The sequence below is a fragment of the Myotis davidii genome, unplaced genomic scaffold, assembly GCF_000327345.1.
Source record: "Myotis davidii unplaced genomic scaffold, ASM32734v1 scaffold88, whole genome shotgun sequence".
In the NCBI taxonomy this organism is placed as follows: domain Eukaryota; kingdom Metazoa; phylum Chordata; class Mammalia; order Chiroptera; family Vespertilionidae; genus Myotis; species Myotis davidii.
The window spans coordinates 100,575-121,811 of NW_006300377.1; the positions used below are offsets into that span (position 1 = coordinate 100,575).

The 21,237-nt window shown below is 41.1% G+C and overlaps 1 protein-coding gene across 21 annotated transcripts in view; it reads right to left on the reverse strand.

Annotated features, from left to right (window-relative positions):
* MACF1 (microtubule-actin crosslinking factor 1) overlaps nt 1-21,237 on the reverse strand; it is a 273,897-nt gene that overhangs the window by 91,042 nt on the left and 161,618 nt on the right. For 18 of the 21 annotated variants that reach the window (XM_015572803.1, XM_006777255.2, XM_015572798.1 and 15 more), the window contains 13 exons: nt 20,008-20,211; nt 17,245-17,763; nt 16,309-16,485; nt 15,928-16,051; nt 14,646-14,854; nt 13,948-14,265; nt 12,872-13,038; nt 10,333-10,489; nt 8,401-8,518; nt 4,076-4,138; nt 3,183-3,424; nt 2,218-2,347; nt 1,335-1,534 (listed from right to left, as the gene is read on the reverse strand). In XM_015572803.1, coding sequence (XP_015428289.1) covers nt 1,335-1,534; nt 2,218-2,347; nt 3,183-3,424; nt 4,076-4,138; nt 8,401-8,518; nt 10,333-10,489; nt 12,872-13,038; nt 13,948-14,265; nt 14,646-14,854; nt 15,928-16,051; nt 16,309-16,485; nt 17,245-17,763; nt 20,008-20,211 — 2,628 coding nt within the window. The remainder of the gene's footprint in view (nt 1-1,334; nt 1,535-2,217; nt 2,348-3,182; nt 3,425-4,075; nt 4,139-8,400; nt 8,519-10,332; nt 10,490-12,871; nt 13,039-13,947; nt 14,266-14,645; nt 14,855-15,927; nt 16,052-16,308; nt 16,486-17,244; nt 17,764-20,007; nt 20,212-21,237) is intronic. The other 3 variants (XM_006777256.2, XM_015572801.1, XM_015572790.1) reach the window with 1 other exon arrangement.

Here is a 21,237-nt window from a genome sequence, read left to right on the forward strand (position 1 = left end):
ATAGAAACATCAATGATGAGAGAGAATCATTGATTGGTGGCCTCCTAGATGCCCCACTGGGGATTGAGCCCACAACCACAGCATGTGCCTTAACCTCCTGGTTCACAGGTTAATGCTCAACTACTGAACAACACTGGCCAGGCTATGTGTTGTTTTTAAAATAACCTATTTGAGCCCTAGCCGGTTTGGCTCGGTGGATAGAGTGTCGGCCTGTGGACTCAAGGATCCCAGGTTCAATTCCGGTCAAGGGCATGTACCTTGGTTGTGGGCACATCCCCCAGTGGGGGGTGTGAGGAGACAGCTGATTGATGTTTCTAACTCTCTATCCCTCCCTCTTATTTCCTCTCTAAAAATCAATAAAATATTTTTTTAAAAAAGAGGGTTTTGAGACTTAAAAAGTCAAAAAACCACTGGCTTAGAAAAATACTTGTAAATGCATTAAAAAGGGCTTGATAATTAATTGGATTCAGGGGCTAAAAGAAAGAGTTCCTTCAAAAACTACACTTAGGTCTTAATTTAAGGGACTTGGTGGATGGTGAGAAGAAATGAAACAAGTTTGGGGTGGAATGTAGAACAAAGGAAGCTTCTAGGCAGAATTTCATTGGAAATGCATTAATTTGACCCACCTAAAGTTCTATGATGTTTGGCACTTAAATCAATTTTTTTTTAGTTTGATCAGCAGAAAAATTTTAAGTAGAGCTAGGTGATATAAGACATTGCATTAAGTAATGTGGATGACTACTGACTACCACTGGGGATTATAAGTAAAATATGATTCTACAATTTAGTTAGAAGTTCCCATTTTCACATCTATTGATGTTACTGCCTGCTAATGATATTAATAATACAGTTACTGACTATTTACTATTTGACAGACACCATGATAAAGATGTTAGAAATATCTCACTTAGCCCTGGCCGGTTGCTCAGTGGTAGGGCATCAGCCATGAACGGAAGGGTCCCGGGTTCAATTACTGGTCAAGGGCACACCTCAGTTGTAGGTTCCATCCCCAGCCCTGGCTGAGGTGCAAGTGGAAAGCAACCAATAGATGTGTCTCTCTCACCTCTCTCTCTTGCTCTTTTTTTCTCTCTCTCTCTCTCCTTGCCCCTCCTTTCTCCCTTCCACTCTATCTAGAAATCAATGGAAAAAACACCCTCAGTTGAGGATTTAAAAAAAGAAAGAAAGAAATATCTCACTTATAGGGAGGAGATGAGACTCTGAGAGGTTAAATGACATGACACGGCCATATGAAATCTACCTACTGAAGCTGCATTCAAACCCAGGTTTATATGACCCCACTTCTTTGCTCTAAAGCACTCAGTGATGTTGCTCACCTGGACCTGCTGCTTTTGTGCATTCAGCATGTTGGGGTCAATAGATAGGGGCCCCAGCACTCCCATCATCAGTTCTTTCTCCATCAGCCAGGGCCGGAGCTGGGCTTCCGCAGCCTGGAAGCAGGCCAGATGACTTGCAGATTCCTCTAGCTGCCTTTGCCGAGCCATTGTCACTTCTGTGGCCCTTTCCCATCGGGAGTCTGTACAGAGGAAATGGGAAAATGCATTCCTTTACTCTCATCAGCCACAGTCCTGATCCCTAAATTATGTTCAAATAAACTACAGGAAATGACCTCTAGTGCATTATTTAAATATTTGTAAAGTTAAAAATAACGTAATTTAATTTTAACTAAAATAACAGTTTTGTCTCTTGATTATGGTGATGGTCACAAGAAACTAGACATGTGATAAAATTGAGCTACATATACACACACATAAAATGTCTTATATAGATATTATTTTATAGCCTGTTTTGAAAACTTTCTATATTATAAACATCTTTGATACCAATGTTTTTCTCATACTAATATTTATCTACATAATTTATAGTTCAATATGAACACAGCATAATTTATCTATCCTTTCACTGACTATTTAGATTTCCCATTTTTTCATTTTTATCATCAGTACTCTCTTTAGTTCTTGATCCCAGCAGATTGTCATTTTGACTTGCCCAAGAAAGCCAAACTTCTGCCACTTTGAATGGAATCTCCAAATTTTTTCCATATCAAGCTCACTCTCTATCCTGATCTGGGCCTCTTGTTTGCTTATGAAAATTAACTAACAATAATTCCCACTTTACACAATGTGCTGAAATTCTGCATTTGCTTTGAAGATAAGCAATTTGGACAGATGAATCTGTAGCATCCCTGTGATAACTTACTGAGCTCTTCCTGCATTTTTTTCCAGTTTTCTGCTTCTTGTGAGTTGGGATATGTTAACAGTAATCCAGCCAGGGCTTCCTTTACTTTTTGGATTTTTGGAGAATTCTGTTCTAATTCAGCCAGGAAGGCCTAGGAGAAAGAACATCATGATGCCATGAGATTTCTGGACAGGAAACCAAGATGTGAGTGTGAAGAAAATGACTGGAAGATAGGGCGGCAATTACAGGCTCTACGTCTGATTCTATCTGTAACTTATTTAGTGATTTTTTTTGCTCCCTCCCACCCAGTGATTTTAAGATCCTTAAACTTCCTACTTCAACTTTTACTTTAAAATGAAAATCTAAATAGCAGAACCGAATTTCTTTTATGTACAACACACTAGTAGAACCCAATAAGGAGGAAGTATTAATCCCAATAATCTAAAAGTGTCACGATCCAATCATGATGATAATGACGACGTTTATGCAGTTGGAGATCACGTGCTATGCTCAATTGGAATACAAAAAAATTTGGTAAAAAAATTTTACAGGATTTTCTATATGGCTTTATTCCTTCTGATATTCTCTTAGTTTGAAATGTCAATCTTAAGCACATACTGCAATCGCTATTTAGAGCCCTCCAAGAGTTGGAAAGCCGCCTGGTTGAGGATGGTTTGGTTTGCAGCATCATACAGAAAACGAGATCCCATTCTCAATGAGCTCATGCTTTTGAGGAGGGCTATTCTCCTTGAAAACACACCTGGTTTGATTTCTGAACATCTGACTTATAACAATTTCTAACTTCATAGGTAAGATACTTCTCTAGGAGAGTTTAGGTATATTAAACATTTGAAAGTCAACCATGCGGCTCATCATGACCGAGGTGGTTGGCCATGTCTCATCTCAGGTCCCTGGGCTCAGGCAGGAACACTGGTATAACAGTCCCTTCCTTTTAGTGTCTGAGATGCAGCTAATGGAAACAGTACCTTGTTAGATTCAGCTTGGGCTTTCACTGTTTCTGTCTTGGTTGGAGATGAAGAGGCATCCATGGCTTTTAGGACTTCCTCTTTGGATTCCAACCACTGCAGCACTGAGCTTGCCTCCTTGTGAACTTCCTGCATTCTGCTGAGGACAGCTTGAAGGTTTTCCTGGTGTTCCCGAAGTACTCCCCCAAGTTTCTCATATTTCAAGTTTACATCTGACATGTCACATTGAATCTCAGTCAGATCTAATATGATAGAAACAGAAATCAGATTGGGAATAGTTCCCTGAGCAACCCCATTGGTTCCTGACTACTAAAGTACTTATCAGGACTAAGCACCTCGCCTACTCCTTCTATAGAATGAGAAATTGTCTTCCTGTTAAATCACATAAAAATTCCTATTTACATACACAGAGCAAGAGAGTTCTCATTCATCTACTCTGACTTTGGCATTATATACTCAGATGTATAAATAAAATGCTAAATAAACATGGGAACAAGATGATGAAAGCAAAGGATTTGGGGCATTCTTCTGCTCCCTTTTCTCTAAACTACAAAAAAGTCACCTAATTGGGAGGTTGAAGGCTACACTAGACTACTTATCCTGTATAGTTTCTTTATAATTCAAAGATTCACATATATTACCTTCAAGGTCTCTCCTTATTGGTCTTATCTAATGGTCCAGTTTGTTTCATTAGTAGCTTTATTTCACTGGCTGCCAACCTGTTAGGCTGTCACTAGCAAACAAAGAGGCATCACATGCTCCTCCCTAGATTTTTACCCTCATACCCATCCTGGCAGCAGTACTTCCACACATATGGAAACACACACAGATGCAAACATGAACACTGTCCTAAAACACACAACACAGAGGCACTGTTGAAATGGCATTCTCACCTTTGCAGGTATGGTATCCGTTTACACTGCCTACAGAGCTTCCTACAGAGGGCAATATGGAACCTGAGCAGAAGGACAGAGAGACAAACAGGGCAAGACAAACGTGTTAGGAATACATAGAAGCACTGAATTTGTTCTTTGGCACTCACTTTAAGCTCAGGTTATCAGGAAGTTAACACAGCACAAGACAACATACTCATGGGAAGAGACAAATCATTTTAGCTGCCAGGCCACAAAGTGTCACTAGAGGTGTTTCAGCTCTTTGGCAGTAATAATCCCTAATCCTTTCTAGAGGAAATCCAAATTCTTTGGGCCCTGCCCTAATTTTGTGAAGCATGGAGTGGTAAAATTATTAAGTCCTTAGAACAGTATCTGACATACTTTGAAATGAGGATTTATAATTAACGCCCAAAAGGTTCAACTTTAATATCAATGTCCTTCAACATAATAAAAATGAAAAGTACAGTCAAGGACATAAAAAGCAGCATTCTTTTAATAAAGACATTAAAATGAGCCCTTCTTTTATTGTTTCAAAAGGAATATTCCCACCCTGGCAGGTTTGGCTCAGTGGATAGAGTGTCAGCCTGTGGACTGAAGGGTCCCAGGTTTGATTCCGGACAAGGGCAAATACCTGGGTTGTAGGCTTGATCCTCAGTGGGTGGCATGCAGGAGGCAGCCAATTCCCTTCAGTCCGCAGGCCGACGCTCTATCCACTGAGCCAAACCGGTTTCGGCTATATGTATTTTTTTTTTAAAAAAGGAAGATTCCCTATCTTTCATGACTTTCTGCTCCCATATCTCCACCAGAAAAAAGAAATTTGAGGTGCCAATAAGTTTGGCTCATAAGCATTCCCATGAATCCTGCTGTGGGTCTTTGGTTCTGTTTCTAATTACCACAATTTCAGCTATATTCTCCCCAAGTTTACTCCTGTATTTCAGAGAAGTTTCCTAAGAAAAAGACCAGATCATCATGCAATTATAAAGATTACACAGAAATTCTGAAGAATATTTGTGATATAATGTTACAGTAAAAGAACAGAATAAAACTCTCCTGTGTACTGATTTCACTGTGGAAAAAGTCATGTGCAGTTATATTAAAAATAGTCATTATAAAACTTTTAAATGTTAACATTAGTGTATTTTCAATGAAAAATGAACCAAACAGAAAGATCATCTTCCATTACAGCGTGGTGATAGCCAGGAAGAAACTGGACTCGTAATTAGGAGAAGTTTCTAGCCAAGACTGTCACTAACTCAGTATGGGAGCTCTAGTCCATGGACAGACATCAGATTCTTCCCTGGATCTGAAGACAATACTACTTTTCCTGTCAACTCTCACGGGGTTGCTGGACAAAGATAGTGAGGTAATGTACGTGAACGCACTTTATGAAACAAAAAGAACTATTCAAATGTAAGGAACTAGAATATTCATGATTTTTCCGAGTTGGAAGAGAACTTTGAGAATGCTCAGGCTAGTGATTTCAAACTGATTTTCAAAGCACCTCAGGAGGGACTCTGTAAATGTTCGGCTTCACCGTAATATTCAGAATATATTTCTAACTACTTAGAAATGGCAATAAAGCATGCATGTTCAATTGTGTTCAACCATATCCTTAACCCACTAGATACAACCAATTACAGACATCCCTCAGTATCTGCACGGGATTGGTTCTAGGACCTCCACAGACACCAAAACTTAAGGACGCTCAAGTTCCTTATATAAAATGGCAGAGTCTTTGCATATAACCTACATTCTGCTGTATACTTTAAATACTCTCTAGATTTCTTAAAATACCCAATACAATGTAAATGCTATGTAAATAGTTGTTATACTGTATTGTTTAGGGAATAATGACAAGAAAAAAACCTCTGTACATATTCAGTACAGCAACCATCTTTGGCCCAACTACACAGCACATGTGAGCAACAACATAATACGTTTTAAAAACAGTTTTGATCTGTAGTTGGTGCAATCACAGATAAGGAACCTGTGAATACTAAGGGCCAATTGTATGATATTGGAGGCGAGGGGGGCAATAAAGAAGCTCCTGCACCTCTATGCACCTTTAAGGTTCTTTCTGTGTGTCACTGATTGCAAGGTTGCAGCTCTTCACTAACACTTTACAATATTCAAACCTACACAGGTCCACTCGTGTCCAAAGAAAAACATCCATAGGATATGCGTATTACATTAAATAAAATGTCAAAAAAGGTGGAGGCACATCTTCTAAGAGTAGACACACATTAGGGTAGAATTATGTAATAACAGAATTCTTAACACTTCCTTAAATATAGAAAGACAAACTTTTTGTCTTTCTATATTTAAGGTAAAAATGAGAGCTCTCATTGAATATTCTTGGTGATTTAACTTTGAAAAAGAATGTCTTACTACATCACTTTCAAGCTTCTAGGTCATTTTAATCGGAGAGTACTCTGAAATTATAAAGTGAACTTTTAAAAACATTTGTCATCATTTACAACTGTTTATCTATGTGAACTACAGTTTCTAGATGCAATGCAACCAAACAAAATTTAGAAATAAATCAGATGATAAGGCTGTCATTTAATAATCCTTTTTCAAATTTTTATATCCACAATGATAGTCTCAATATTCCCCATTAATGGATTTCATAACAGATGAATACCAAAATAACTTATAAGGGAAACTTATGCCAACAAAATATCATTTTTGTTTTCTGCAGTGTGAGATTTAAATTAAAAAAAAAAAGATTATAATGCTTTAAAAAGTTTGAAAAAGCAGTGATCTAGTCCAGGAGTTAGAAAACCATAGCCTACCAGCCAAATCTGACCCTCTGCCTGTTTCTGCACAAAAAGCTTTACTGGAACAAAGCCACACCCATACACATATGTTATCTATGCTTGCTTTTGTGCTGCAATGACAGAGGCATGTAGATGTGACAGAGACCATATGGCCCACAGGCATAAAATATATACTATCTGGCTCTTTATAGAAAAAGTTTTGCCAATTCCTGATATAGTCACACACCAACAAGTCATTAAATTTAGAGGTTTATGTGTTAGAATATAAAAAAAATAATCAATTCCTGAAATGTCAATATTTTAAATAATACAATATTGAACCCAATTCAATTTTAACTTCTAGTTAGTGACAAGACATCTTTAAACTTTAGGATACAACAGAAAAGTAGCCATTCTCAGGAGGAAAGAAAAGGTCATCTTTCCCATACTATTTAAGCAACTATAGGGGTACATTAACATAGTCTGGTAATAAAACCTATGAGATACCAATTAGCAACCACTAAGTCACGAGCTCATAGTGGATTTGTTTAAAAGACTGAATTTGCAGCCAGAGATTGATTGTTCACGTATCTGGCACAATCTTTATGTCCACTTCCAAGAAATGTACCAGTCCCTGGAATACCAATATTATTTCTTAAACTAGAGGCCCAGTGCACAAATTGGTGCACCAGTGGGGTCCTTCGGCCTGGCCTGCAGGATCAGGTTGAAACCAGCTCTCCGACATCCCCCAAGGGGTCCCGGATTGCGAGAGGGCACATGTCAGGCCTAGGGACCCCACTGGTGCACGATTCGGGCCAGGGAGGGATGTGGGAGGTTGGCCAGCCAGGGAGAGATTGTGAGAGGGCTCCAGGGCATGTCCGGCCCATCTCACTCAGTCCCAATGGGTCAGACCCCAGCAGCAAGCTAACCTACCGGTGCGAGTGTCTGCCCCCTGATGGTCAGTGCATGTCATAGCGACTGGTCAACTGGTTGACTGTCTGCCCCCTGATGGCCAGTGCACATCATAGTGACTGGTCGACCGGTTGACTGTCTGCCCCTTGGTAATCAGTACACATCATAGCGAACGGCTGAGTGACCTTAGCATATCATTAGCATATTATGCTTTGATTGGTTGAATGGATGACCGGACAACTGGACACTTAGCACACTAGGCTTTTATTATATAGGCTATCCATCCTCTCTCAAGAAACCATGCTTATACCATCTAAGGCTGACCCCAATTTAAAGATGTGCATAGCCATCCTATTCCCACATATAAAAGAGAAAATTTTCAAGTTAGAAAATCCAATTTTAACTGGACCAACAAGTGGGCCAACAAGTCTCTTTTCCCTATCATGGGAAGGAATTTTCCAAAATGGAGTACTCTTATATAGAAAATGGAAAATAGATCAGATTGAGGGGGGAAGACTACTTTATGGACCCCCTCCCCAATGCACATTTGTTCCCATATCCAACCTTGTTTCTGACTTTTCTTAAAGAGATCATTACAAGGGCCAATGCAAAGAATGAAGTTTATTCACTACATTTTTAAGAGCTTGAACTCACCTGTTTTGGTTTGGGAATCAGGTGCTGTGATCTCCATGATGAGATTTTCTAAAGAAGTGCCTTTGCAATTGATTTCTTCTACCAAAGTTCCCTTACTTGCCCAGTCATCTAAGAGCCCCTGTTTAAAGAACAAAACAGCTAAGGTAATATCTGGGAGCTTTCTCCTCATAGGAGAGACACCCATTCTTCTACATATACTCCCTAAAGTTTTTATAAGAATTAAGAGACCATCCACATATATTAACCATTTCAAGATCTTGGTTTAGACAGCCAAGGTGTGAAAGAATGATCTCCTGTAATATTCAAGACCTTTTCATTCATGCCATCCATTCATTCATCAAATGTTTATTGAGCATTTACTATAGGCCAGGCATCATGCTAAACACTGCGGATACACAGTAAGACAATGACATAATTCTGAACCAAGAGCTCAGATTATCTACTGGATTATAATGTGATAAATGCTGTTACAGAAATACAGACAGTCAGTAAACCCTGAGATCACAAGAGGACACATTTAGCTTTGGCTAGAGGGAGGAAAGCTTTGAGTTAAGGTTGAGAGTTTGCCAGGTGGACAAAGGGAACAGCATGCATATAAAAAATAAAAAATAAATGGTCACTGGAGAGTAAAATGAGGAGATGCTGAGATATAGAGAAATACACAGAGTCATAGGTTACGTTTTGTATGTTCAAGAGAACTTTATATTGGGTTTGAAGTCAAAGCTCTCACTTCTATAGGAAGCCATTAGGAAACAACGGCATCTGCTCTATGTCAAAAATACCGGGTTGTATTGTCTCTGAGATGTGGATTGCCTGCCACAGCAGTAAGACTTTACTCCTTGCAAAGCTGGGACATATCCTAGCCTGCAGTCCCTTCCTAATGTTCCCTGAAATCTACTTAGTCTGCTTTTGATTTGAAGACCCAGAGCCATGAACATCTAGCAAGCTCATGCAGCCTAACTTCAGACTGAACCTTATCAAGTCTCAGCTTGTCAATTCTTTATTACTCAGGCTTGATTCCAAAGGATTACAGTTACTGAACTATGTATTGACACAGGATATTTTAAAATTTTGAGGGAAATACAGTGACATCTGTTGGACACCATGTGAACAACTACTATTAAGTTGTTTGGACCTGACCACTTAGCAAGTGAGGTTTTTTTATTGTTGTTTTTGGCCTTGTGTTGCCATGAAACATTTCTTGAAGCACTAAGGGTATTGTGAACCAAGAAACTGGGAACTTCTGCTCTAGGGAATTTCCCTGCAGCAAATGCTCCTGGAACAGCTCTGTGAAGGCAATCAAACTCTTATCTGTTCAAGAGACATCCTGCTTTACTAAGACAATGGGGACAAATGTATAAGAGTTACTTGGAGGCTGGTTTCAATTAAAAGGAGAATGTGTAAGAGGTATAAGCAGAGGCCCAATGACTACAAATAAAAAATGGTACAGGGGATTCTGCAAGGGATGGGACAAAAGGGGTCCTAGTCTTGAAACTACCTCCAACCATCTCATTATATCATCTCCTTTATTAGCTGTCGGACTAATTATGTCCTCGATTTCCTGATCATATGTTTTGTTACTTGCTCACATATAATTATCTAATTCTCAAACATACAATGAGAATTTAAGCTACTCAAGAACTGGACTTTTACAAATGTTTTTTTATGACCTACCATAGCATGAGAAGTATCCAAGAACAGCTGAAACTTCAGAGGTATTATTCCAAAATTATATTTTTGGTTTTGGTTTTAAAATAGATTTTTGGTGCTCAGTGCTTGGGTAGGGGTAGGTGTAGGTAGGACTTTCAGTTCTAATGTAGATGGATAATTTGGATTTCTCACACCACTTTCCCACCATAACCGGAAATGAGTCCATACATGCTTCTAAACTGCTGTCTAGCCCAATTCTTGGAGATATTTTTGTTCACCTACCTTCAGGTGTTCCATCTGCTTTTCCAGCTCTTTAGTACTCATGAAAGTCTCTGCAGGTGGAATATTTCCTTCAAGTTCCTTCAACCATTTCTGGAAGGTCCCAACCAGCTTCCGGAATTCATCCAATTGTTCCTGGCAAGACGATGCATCTTCCTCTCTGTCAACGGAGAGGTTCTGTTACTTGCCAGGCTAAGTAAGCTGTGTGAAGTCAACTTGAACTAAAACTAAGTTCATTCTGGGACTCTAGGAATCATTTCCTAACAGTGCTTTTCTTCCCATCATCTTTTCCACAGCAGCTTTGGCTAAACAACCACATATAATGTAGGAGAGCATCAAACTAAGGAATCTGTTGCCCTTGTTTGGACATTCTGGGGAAAGGAGTCTTCAGTCTTACTCTCAGCTAAAGTGAAAGGGAGAAAAACTACAGGGAGCTTGCTATTTAGGTTCTATGATACAATGGAAGGAATGTAGGCTTTGGATCTTAAGTCCAGCTCTGATACTTTTTAGGTATTAGACTCTTTCAAGGCCTAATTAAAATGCTAATTCCTTTAACAAGGAAAATACTAAAACAAGAGGCTCTGAGAAGTTAGAGTAAATACACTAGGAAATAAAATAAATCCAGGAGAAAGGAGAAATCAATTTGGAATTAAGTTTGGAAATGGCGTCAGAATGGGGAAGAAAAACAAAGCTTGCCTGGCCTTCATCCCTCTCTCCTTCCCTAAATTACCTGCATTGATTTGAGCAACTACTTTCTTCTAGTCCAGTGGTTCTCAACCTTCTGGCCCTTTAAATACAGTTCCTCATGTTGTGACCCCCAACCATAAAATTATTTTCGTTTCTACTTCATAACTGTAATGTTGCTACTGTTATGAATCGTAACGTAAATATCTGATATGCAGGATGGTCTTAGGCGACCCTGTGAAAGGGTCATTTGACCCCCAAAAGGTTCTCAACCCCCATAGGTTGAGAACCGCTGCGTCTAGTCGCTAAGGCCATCATCTGCTAAATCAAGATTATATTTATGGCTAACCCAAGAGAAAAATCTTAATCAGCTCTTAAGTCCACGTGAGGTGTTCTAGTGGAGGAATCATGGCTTTTCAACAGTGAGCTGATGACCTGAAATCAGCCACCTTTGTCATATATATTCCCATGTTTGCCTTAAAAAACCCCCAAACCGGACACTCTTCAAAAACAGCAACTTAAATGTTGTCAAGCCTTGGCCAGGTGGCTCAGTTGGTCCTGTACACCAAAAGGTTGAGGGTTTGATTCCAAATCAGGCACATACCTAGGTTGCACATTCAATCCCAGATTGGGGTGCATATGGGAGACAACGGATTTATGTTCTCTCTCTCTCCCTTCTGATGGGGAAAATGAGACACTTTTGGGGGGCTAGTAATCTAAATCTGTGCCAGTGACCTAATGCACATTCCTGTTAGCCTATAGTCTAGTCACTACCCCCTCCTTAATTATCTGGTTTTGCAAGACCTGTTTACCTAAGTACTCCCATTTTACAGAGGCCATAAACCATGAACAATACACAATCCCCAGGGGGGTTATCAGTGCTGGCACCAGGCCAGGCCTTTAGGTGTGGTCTCATGACCCCCATCCCAACACACGGGGCTTTCTGCAAAGCCTGGGAAAGGTCTGGAAGTCCCATCCATATCTGGGGGACAAAGAAACCAAAAGGGTACAAATGGGTACCTCCATATTGGTTGGCTCAGGATTTGGAGAGAAACAGTCTCCCCTGAGTCACTGTACCAGTACATGTGAAACATCTGAAAATAAATGCGTCTTTCCTGTATTTCCGGTACTCTTGTGTATTTTTCTGTTGCCTGGTAAATTCTGTAACACTTCCTCTCTCTAAAATCAATAAACATATCCTCTGGTGAGGATTAATAATAATAAAAAATAACTGTTGTCAAAACAAGCAGGGTGAGTGCCAATATAACCCTTAATTATGTCAGAGAAGTCTCCAATTTTTCTCTTTATTTCAAATCCTGCCACAATCCTGCTTGCTGCCTCAAATTTGTTCTGTTTGGTCCAGGTGACCTGGGCTTTTGATGGTACAGAGAGGGAACTGAGCCTCATTATTCAGAAGGAATTCATCATTTAGTAATAGAAAAACCACTAAGCATCAAGTAGATTGGGTAGCTTTGGTTGAAAGAGATACTTTCCAAATCGTGTATCCCTCTGTAGCAGAGACTTTTTTCTTTCCTTTTTTTTTTTTTTTAAAAAAAATGTTATTAATTTTCAGAGAGAGGAAGGGAGAGGCAGAGATTGAAACATCGATGAGAGAGAATCATCAATTGGCTGCCTTCTGCACACCCCCTACTGGGGATCAAGCCTGCAACCCAGGCATGTGCCCTGACCGGGAATCGAACCATGACCTCCTGGTTCACAGGTTAACACTCAACCACTGAGCCACACCGGCTGGGCCACAGCAGAGTTCTTTTCTGGTAATGACTGGTGAGGTAATAACTTCACTCAACAGCAAGAAAAAATTAGCTCCCCGTACTGACCAACACATATGGGAACTCACCTTTCTTTAACTATCTTCTGTAGCTCTGTGAAGTCCTTTTTGAGGTTCTGTATCCTGTCCTGGTGTTGAGATAGGTCTAAGGCAAAGCCACAGGAGCTCAGTTCAGTGACCAGATGCTCAAGAGTATCAAGGTTGTCCTGTTGGTCTTCCATTTCCGAATTGAGCTCCTGTCAAGCAAACAGGAAATGTATTAAATCCTCTGATCCTTATAAATGAATACACACTGAAAGATGAACAATACCTAGGTGGTATAACAGAATGAAAAGAATAGAGGGTTCTGGAGTAGAAAAGACCTAAAGTTCAATCACGGCTTTGCCACTTACTAGGTTGTGCTCTTAAGTTATTTAATTTCTCTAAGCTTCTACAGGCTATCTTGTCTGTAAAACAGGCACTCTCCCCACTATTGTAGATATAGGTAAAAGAAAATGGGTGGCATAAAAATTGAAAAAGAGTCTGGCCAGTATGGCTCAGTGGTTGGTTGTTGACCTATGAACCAGGAGGCTGTGGGCTTGATCCCCAGAGTGGGGCGTGAGAGCGAAAGCTGATCAATGATTCTCTCTCATCACTGATGTTTCTTTATTTCCCTCTCTCTTCCTCTCTGAAATCAATAAAAATATATTTTAAAAAATTGAAAAAGATGTAAAACTACATTTTCACATTATATGAAAGTGTACTTGCAAAATCCAAGAGCGTCAACAATACAACTAAATCAAACAATGAAGTAATTCAGTAAGTTACCAAATATAAAATCAACATATTAAAATCAAATGTGAAAACTTATAAAAACTTTGTCAGGACGAAGTTTCCATCAACTTGAATCCCTGACTGACCATGATAAGCTAAGTATCCTACTGATTTAGGTTGAATATGTAGTATGAGCGAAAAATAAATCTAGGTATGTTTCTAAAAAATGGACAAACAATATCTAGATTGCAGGATGGTTGTGATAATTCTTTAAGATAATGTAGGTGAAGTTTCCAGGATATTGACTGACATTTTATGTCCTCAGTAAACGTTGGTCCCTTCCTTGCCCTGCGTTTCCCTTTATTCTGTCCATTTGGCAGGTATAGCCTCACCTGGATCTGCTGGAAGAAATGTGCAATATCGTGATCTGGCTGATTTCCAGAGGCCAGCATCCGACTTTTGTTTTCCATGAATTGCTGCAGCTTTTCCGAGAGATGTTCAAACATCTCTGCCTGGGGCAGGAGCTTCTTTAGGGAGCTCTCCCTCTCTTGCTGCTGCAGACAGAGCTGTTGGAAGTGCTGGCTCACCTCCGCCAGTTTGCCCTGCAGCACTGCTGCTGTGGTGCTGTCTGCCGTCTCCATGAATCGGGTCACCATCTCACGAGTGGCCTCCAAGCTGCTCTTTTGCCGAGCAATGTCCTGCTTCAGTTTCTGTCATCAAGAAGATGTGTCAGCTCCTGGCTTACGTATTCTAGGATATCTGAGCCACAAACAAACTTCTAATAACTACACGTTTATCTCCTCTGGAGGGTTGGAGGATTAGAACTGAGCCTTCAGAACATCATATATCTCATCCTCCTAGTTCTCTAACCCATTCCACCAAATGACCTTGCTATCGCCATTGTTCTTGAAGTTTAACAATGGTTTGGAAATTGGATAGCAATATCTTCACAAGGATTAGTCATCATGTCTAAGTCTCATCATCAGAAGATTCATGATCATAAATTCTTCTCTTGATACTTTTTCAAAGTGATGCAATGATGGAACATGGCAAACACACTCTATGCAAACTCTTGGGGTAGAGGTCTTACCATATTAGTGGCCAGGGCTTCTTGGATGACTCCTGATGACAGGGATGCCACCTGTTCCTTTTCCAGGTTTTTTTCAACGTCCATGATGGACTGCAACAAGCTGTCCAGGCTTTCCTGCACACTCTGAGATTGGGCAATTGCCTTCTGCAGCAGAGCAGAGCGCTCAGCCAGGCTAGAGGAGAGGCTTTGGAAATGGCTAAGTATGGAATCTGGAAAAACATGGCCATGAAAAGAGAGAGTGGAGACTATTTTTGTGTTGTGCTTTAAAAAAAAATGTATTAAGTTGCATGTTAATTATAACAGACATCAAGACAAACAGAAGTAATAAGCTTAAAGAACATTAGTATTTGAGCCAGATTCCATGAACATTATTTATTTAGCACCTACTACATGCCAGAAATTGTGCTAGATACTGAGGACTACAGATAAGTGTGATAAAGTCCTTGCCTTCTTCAAACCTAAGACTCTGAAAGAGGGCAGGCAGAGGAAGGCACAATTAACCATGAAAATAAAATCCTAAGTGCTATAGTGGTACTAAAGAGTACTAGAGAGAGGAAAAAAAAAGTTTAATTGACTTGCCCTGGCTGGTGTTGCTCAGTGGTTTGGGAGCATCATCCCATGCACTAGGAAATCATGGGTTCAATTCCCCGTCAGGGCACATATCTAGGTTTCAGGTTCAATCCCCAGTTGGGCACATCCAATCTCTGTATCTCTCTTACATCAATATTTCTCTCCCTCTCTCTATCTGTCCCTTCCTCCATCTCTAAAATAAAATTTAAAAATAAATAAATATTTTAAAAGTAAAAAAAAAAAAAAAAGGAGTACTAGAGAGGCCTGAAAGAAAAACCATTATTTCTTATCTTTTATTTCTTTTGGGAGGTGGTGGTGGTGGTGAGGACTTTACAAAGGAAGCAATCTCTTGGCTACATCTTGAAGCATGAGTAAGAGTTCATCATGCATGGGAAGCCCTTATTTAATGTTATCAGCTAAGCAACAGGAAAAACGTCAGGATTAAAGCAATGAAGAAATGACTAGTATATTTGGGAAAGGGAAGACGTAGGGTGTATCTAGAAGGCAGAATGCCTGGGGGAAAGGGGTTGAAGCCAGATTGCAAAGGTCCTTCAATGACATAAGAATGAAGTTCACGAGCGGGTGAGCTATTCGCGTGTATATCCTCAGCACCCAGCTAGCACCAGATACCTGTACAACACAATTGTCCCAACTACGGAACAGAGGTATACACTAGGACTTAGACAGCACTATGCCTGTTGCTGTTTCATACCTGTAGTTTCTTGAACACGCTTGTGGTCTGGAGCGGGTTTCCCTTTAATTTCCATGAGGTCACAAGCTACTTTTTGAAGTTTTTCTACAGGTACTTGGTGTTCAGCCAATTCCTCCTGCAACTGCTGCTTGTTGATGAAAAAGGACAGAAGAAAAACATCTGAGTGAGGAATCAAAGCTGGCTCTACAACCCAGAGTGAGCTGTATGATAAGCTGCACAGAATATTCTCAGCTTAACCAGAGCCCCCGATATTAGAATAAATCATTTAGGAATGAGATCTTGTCCAAGGCATCCCAACCATTGTTTTTAACCTCAAGGCCAGTGTTTGCTTTACTTCTGGGTGCTGTAAGCCAGCAGTACAACAGCTGTGTCCTGGCTTACCTTTGTTGTTGCAAGCTGCTGTTGCAGGACCCCAGGGTCAGAGGCCACAGTATCTGAGAGGAGCTTCTCCACCCTGACCTCACAGGCCTGCATCCAGGCCTGCAGGCTGTCAGCGCTGCTCTGGAACTGCTGATAATGGCCTAGCAGCATGTTCAGGTGAGAGCCCAGTCGTGTACACTGTGCCAGAGAAAGGAGGGAAAGAAAGCTTAGGCCAGGCCCGGCCAAAGGCAGCAGCATCCTAGGCATAGTCCAGAGAGAGTCTGGGCTCTGTTACAGGCAACTCACTGTGGATGCAGTTAGGGGTAGTGCCCATGGGTAGATAAGTAGCAACTACCTTTTTGTGAGTGGGTTCCTCATCGTTTGATCCATTCTATTCACCTTAACTCTATTACACACTGGGGAAGATTTAGTGAGTTGTATGGTAAGCCATCAAAGAAATATGCATCAGGTTGCAAGAGAAATGGGACTGAGAATAGTGTCTCTCTGAGGGTTAGAGGTATTGATACAAAGCACAAGACGGGTGAGAAGAACTGACTAGATTCTATGCCTCAGGAGCTAAAAGGAGTTCTCTGATAGGAAGATACAGATTTCCCCCCGATGCTTCTGTCCAGGAATACAGACTGTGCACTGGGTTTAAGTTCCCCCTGCGCTATGTCTCCAAGGAGCCCTTGTGGGCTGGTCATGATACAGAAGCAAGCACCTCCACCAGCACCTCGGGAGTGAGACGCACTGCTGATATTGCTAGGCTCGGGCACTAGCCGTGAGCCTTCATGTTTTGCATTTTTGCACTGCTCATAAAGACGCTCTATCTGTGGTCAATATACAAATTAGCTCATTCCCTGTGTCCTGAGGTTTCTAAGTCTCAGAAACCACCCACAGTTGTGTGAGGGCTGCCACGATCGGTTCACCAGAGGCTGCCAGGAGCCTCTCCCATACCTTTGAATGGAGAGCAGTGTATCTCTCTGTTGCATCCTTCAGCTTGTCCTTCACTAAGGTTCCAGCTGCTGATGGCTCTCTACCTTCCTCCAGGCAGTTTTCAGTGTCCAACACTTTCTGTCCTGAGATGGTCACAAATCTCAAGTCTCCTTTGTGGGAAATTACATCCTCCGAGAAGCTCCCCTGCCGCTTTAGCAGGGAGGGGAGGGATTCGGGGCTGCTGCCTCCCTGGTGCATGTTCTCCAGCTCTTTCTCAGACCGTTCAAGCCAGTTTTCAAACTCTCTATGGTCCTGCAGGAACTTCTGCAGCTCATCCCGTAGTGTCTGCACCTGCTTCAGCCCTGCCTCTGACTGGGCCAGGGAAGTCGCATACTGTTCCTTTAGCTCTCCTAGCTTCTCCTGCAGTGTCTGCCGTTCCTCAGGTGTGAGATTGTGGCCATGCTGGTCCAGGAAGGCCTGAGCTGACTGGGTGGCCAGGATGAAATTTTGCTGCTGAGATAGCAATTCTTGGTGATGGGCCTGGCAAAAAATCCCCCAAACAAAGGACAATTAGCAGGGACACCACAATAATGTGGTTATGTCTACAACTAGAAGTAGAGAGAGATTTTCATAGGCCACTTTTATAGCTGCTCAGAAATCACCAATCTCTCTCTCAAAGCATTATGCCATATTCCAGCTGAACTGACACATACAGAATCTTAACGTTTTCCAAGATATTTTACATGTACTGTCTCATCTGATTTGCTGCACAATCTACAATGTAGGAAGACAATAAAATATCCATATTAAAGATGGGGTTAAGTGAATACCAAAAAGATGTACTACTGACTAAGGTCATGCAGGTAGTTCAGGGATGAATTGTTGACCCGACTCTCTTCACTAAATCATCCTAAGTCAAAGAGAAGGTACAAATGGCCAACTCATAACTACCCACATGAATAGTAGGAGAGAATAAGCTGGGTGAGCCATACATGGGACAATTGCCAATTCTTAGCTATGAAATATATTAGTCAATTATCTATGGAGACTGTCCTAACAGGAAAGATCTAGGGGAATTAATGCATTAAGTAAATGAGTTATGCATTAATGAGAGTGAGCTGTGTTTCTGGACAGCACAGGTAATTTGTGCTGTCTCCATGTGCTTCCATATGGACCTTTTTTCTATTCCCAGGGAACAGAAGTGAAAGAAGGACAGTAGTGGTTGTTCGAACAACGTTCTTCCCGAGTCTAACAGAAGTCAGAGGGAGTTCACTCAGTGTTCCTAACTACCTATATTGTTGATGCACCTACCTAGAGAAGGACTAAGCCTACTTCTCTTCAGAATATTGTCCGGTTTCAACCTGTATCAACCGTAATCTGATAGCCTCAGATTCCAACACCCTCTCAGGGAAGCTGGGGTGAGAAACATATCCTGCTCAAATAACTAGTAAGGAGCATCTAGTACCACAGCCTGTCTATGTACCATCCCGATGCCCCCTTCTCATCCTCCAACCCATCCACCTGTAAGTAAGGCCGTTTTCTTCCTAGGATGGAAATACTACTTGGTCAAGCTGATTGACGCTACCAGCAAGAGGTGTCAGGAAGGCTCCTAGGACAGCAGAACCATCTCTGCTCCATGCCAGGGCTTTGGGGGACACACTACAATGAACCCCCCAAGCACAGAATGGCATGCCAGAGGCAGAAATCCCATTAGTACACAATAGGCACCGGTCCACACACGCCGTTCAATAGAAGCACTCCAGCTAAACCAAATTTTTTGTGCTAGGAAGGTAGAACTACTGAAATACGTGATGCATGTGTTAAAGTGCCCTGAATATATCATTATCTCTCAACCACGCAATATAATGTGCCTGCATGTGCCAGCTAATGTCCCAGGAGATGGTTTATCTGGTTAGTTCACTGATTTATCTCCAATGCCTGTCATATAGCAGATGCTCAATATTTGCTAAATGAAGGAATAAATGAGCAGAGAGAAATAGTAAGAAATGGTTTCATGAGTAAAATAGGAAGCCATTAAAAGGATATAGCATTTTAGAAAGATTACTTAGTGTGGGGGATGAATTGGAGGATTAAAGCCTACAGGCAAGGAGACCAGTAGAAGCCACTATAATAATACAAGTCTAAACTACAATAATATCTCCACGGAGATGAAGAGGTGGGCTGCCTGTGAAAGAGATATAAGCAACATGGCATTTGATGGCTGATTCGATATGTGACAGTGAGGCAGGGAAAGGAGGTTTGAATGATGTCTAATTCAGGCAATTAATATAGGAAGGACAATGTGTTTGATCAGGAGAGGGGTATTATAATGAACAGGCATTCCATTTTTCAGTTTGAGATGCTTGTGATTCCAACTTGTCAAGAGAAAGACAGATTCATATAATGGCTTGAAGCTCAGGACAGCATTTGGGCTAGAGACAAATATATATATGCAATTATTTAGTGCAAACGGTAATTGAAGTATCATGAATGGATGAGACTACCAAAGGAAAGTATATTTTGAAAGATGAGAGCAAGTCTAGGACTATGTTAAAAGCACACCAGTATGTGAAATGGTGCCTGGGGGAAAGGAATACAGATTATCAAGGGCAGAGGAGTGCTATGTGAAGTAGTGCTATGTGAGTATTTTAAGTGCCAAAGCTGCTGAGACGTCAAAGAATATGAACCGAGAGGTGCTCCCTGGATTCAGGAGCAAGGAGGTACTGGTGACTTGATCAGGGCAGAAGAGAGTCCCCAGCACAGTGAGGCAAGCAACAGACTCACCTTCATCTTCTCATACTGCTTGTCCAGTTTCTCTGAGGCCTGGTTCGCGCCCATGTGGCCGTCAGTGGTATCCAAGGCGCCTTTCTCCAGGCTAGCTCCTGACAGCTGCTCCATCTGTCCACCAGGTGACCCCACTGAAGCCACCCAATCCAAGAGAGCATCAATCTTACTCCTGTTCTCTGCCAGTTCCTTTGCTGCTTTACTCTGAAAGGAGTAAAGGGAGTCTAATGAGAAGGCCTTAGATACTCAGCTATTATAGGTTACAGGTGAAGTCAAGAGGGAACTGTTTATGCTAAAGAAAATGAGAAGCTCTAAGATTGGGAATAGTCAATCTTTGAACCCACAAAAAAGAACAAGCAGCTAAATCTGTTGAAAAAATAATTATTGAAAATAATCTCTAGATTTTTGTGTATATCTTACTGCTTTAAAAGATAGGGAGAGCCTTGGCCAGTGTGGCTCAGTTGGTTGGAGCATTGTCCCATGCACCACAGGGTCACAGGTTCGATTCCTGGTGAGGGCATATACCTAGGTTGTGGGTTCACACAGGAGGCAACTAATTGGTGTTTCTCTCTCTCTCCCTTCCTGTCTAAAATCAATTTTTTTAAAAAAGGTGTGTGTGGGGGGAATCCTAGGATTTAAAGGCCCTTATTTTATTAAGAGGTGATTTAATCCTGACACCCCAGCAAGGCCCCATACTCAATTACCTGGCTGCGTCTTCCTAAGGGAAATACAGACTTCTCCTATCCTTTCCTCTGCCAAACAGAACACCAAGTACTGAAACGATTTCATGACTCCTCAAGTATTTTAATTGATTAAAAAGGATATGCCAAGGGATACATTCACATAGTTCAGACTTCATCTTCAGGTAACTTATTTCTATTTTCTCTACCTCCCTGTTAGCATCAGAGTCCATGGCTGGACAAAGGATTCTAATTCAATCTGCCAGTGCCAAGTGGGGTGCAGAAGACCATTTGAGACTTCACCTTCTCGTGGGTTTACCCCAGTGCCATGATCTCCCTGAAACTACAGTGAAAAAGCTTGGAGACTCCCCAGATACTCCCCCCACGCTCCTGGATCACCAGTCTAGATTCATGTAAGACACATGCCATTTGCATTTTCCTGCCCAGGGTACCACCTTCCTCACTAAATTCTTTCTGACATTTTCCTATTATTCAGAATACTAAATACACAGAATGCCAGATTTTTTATTTTTTTTGTAATATAAACTTC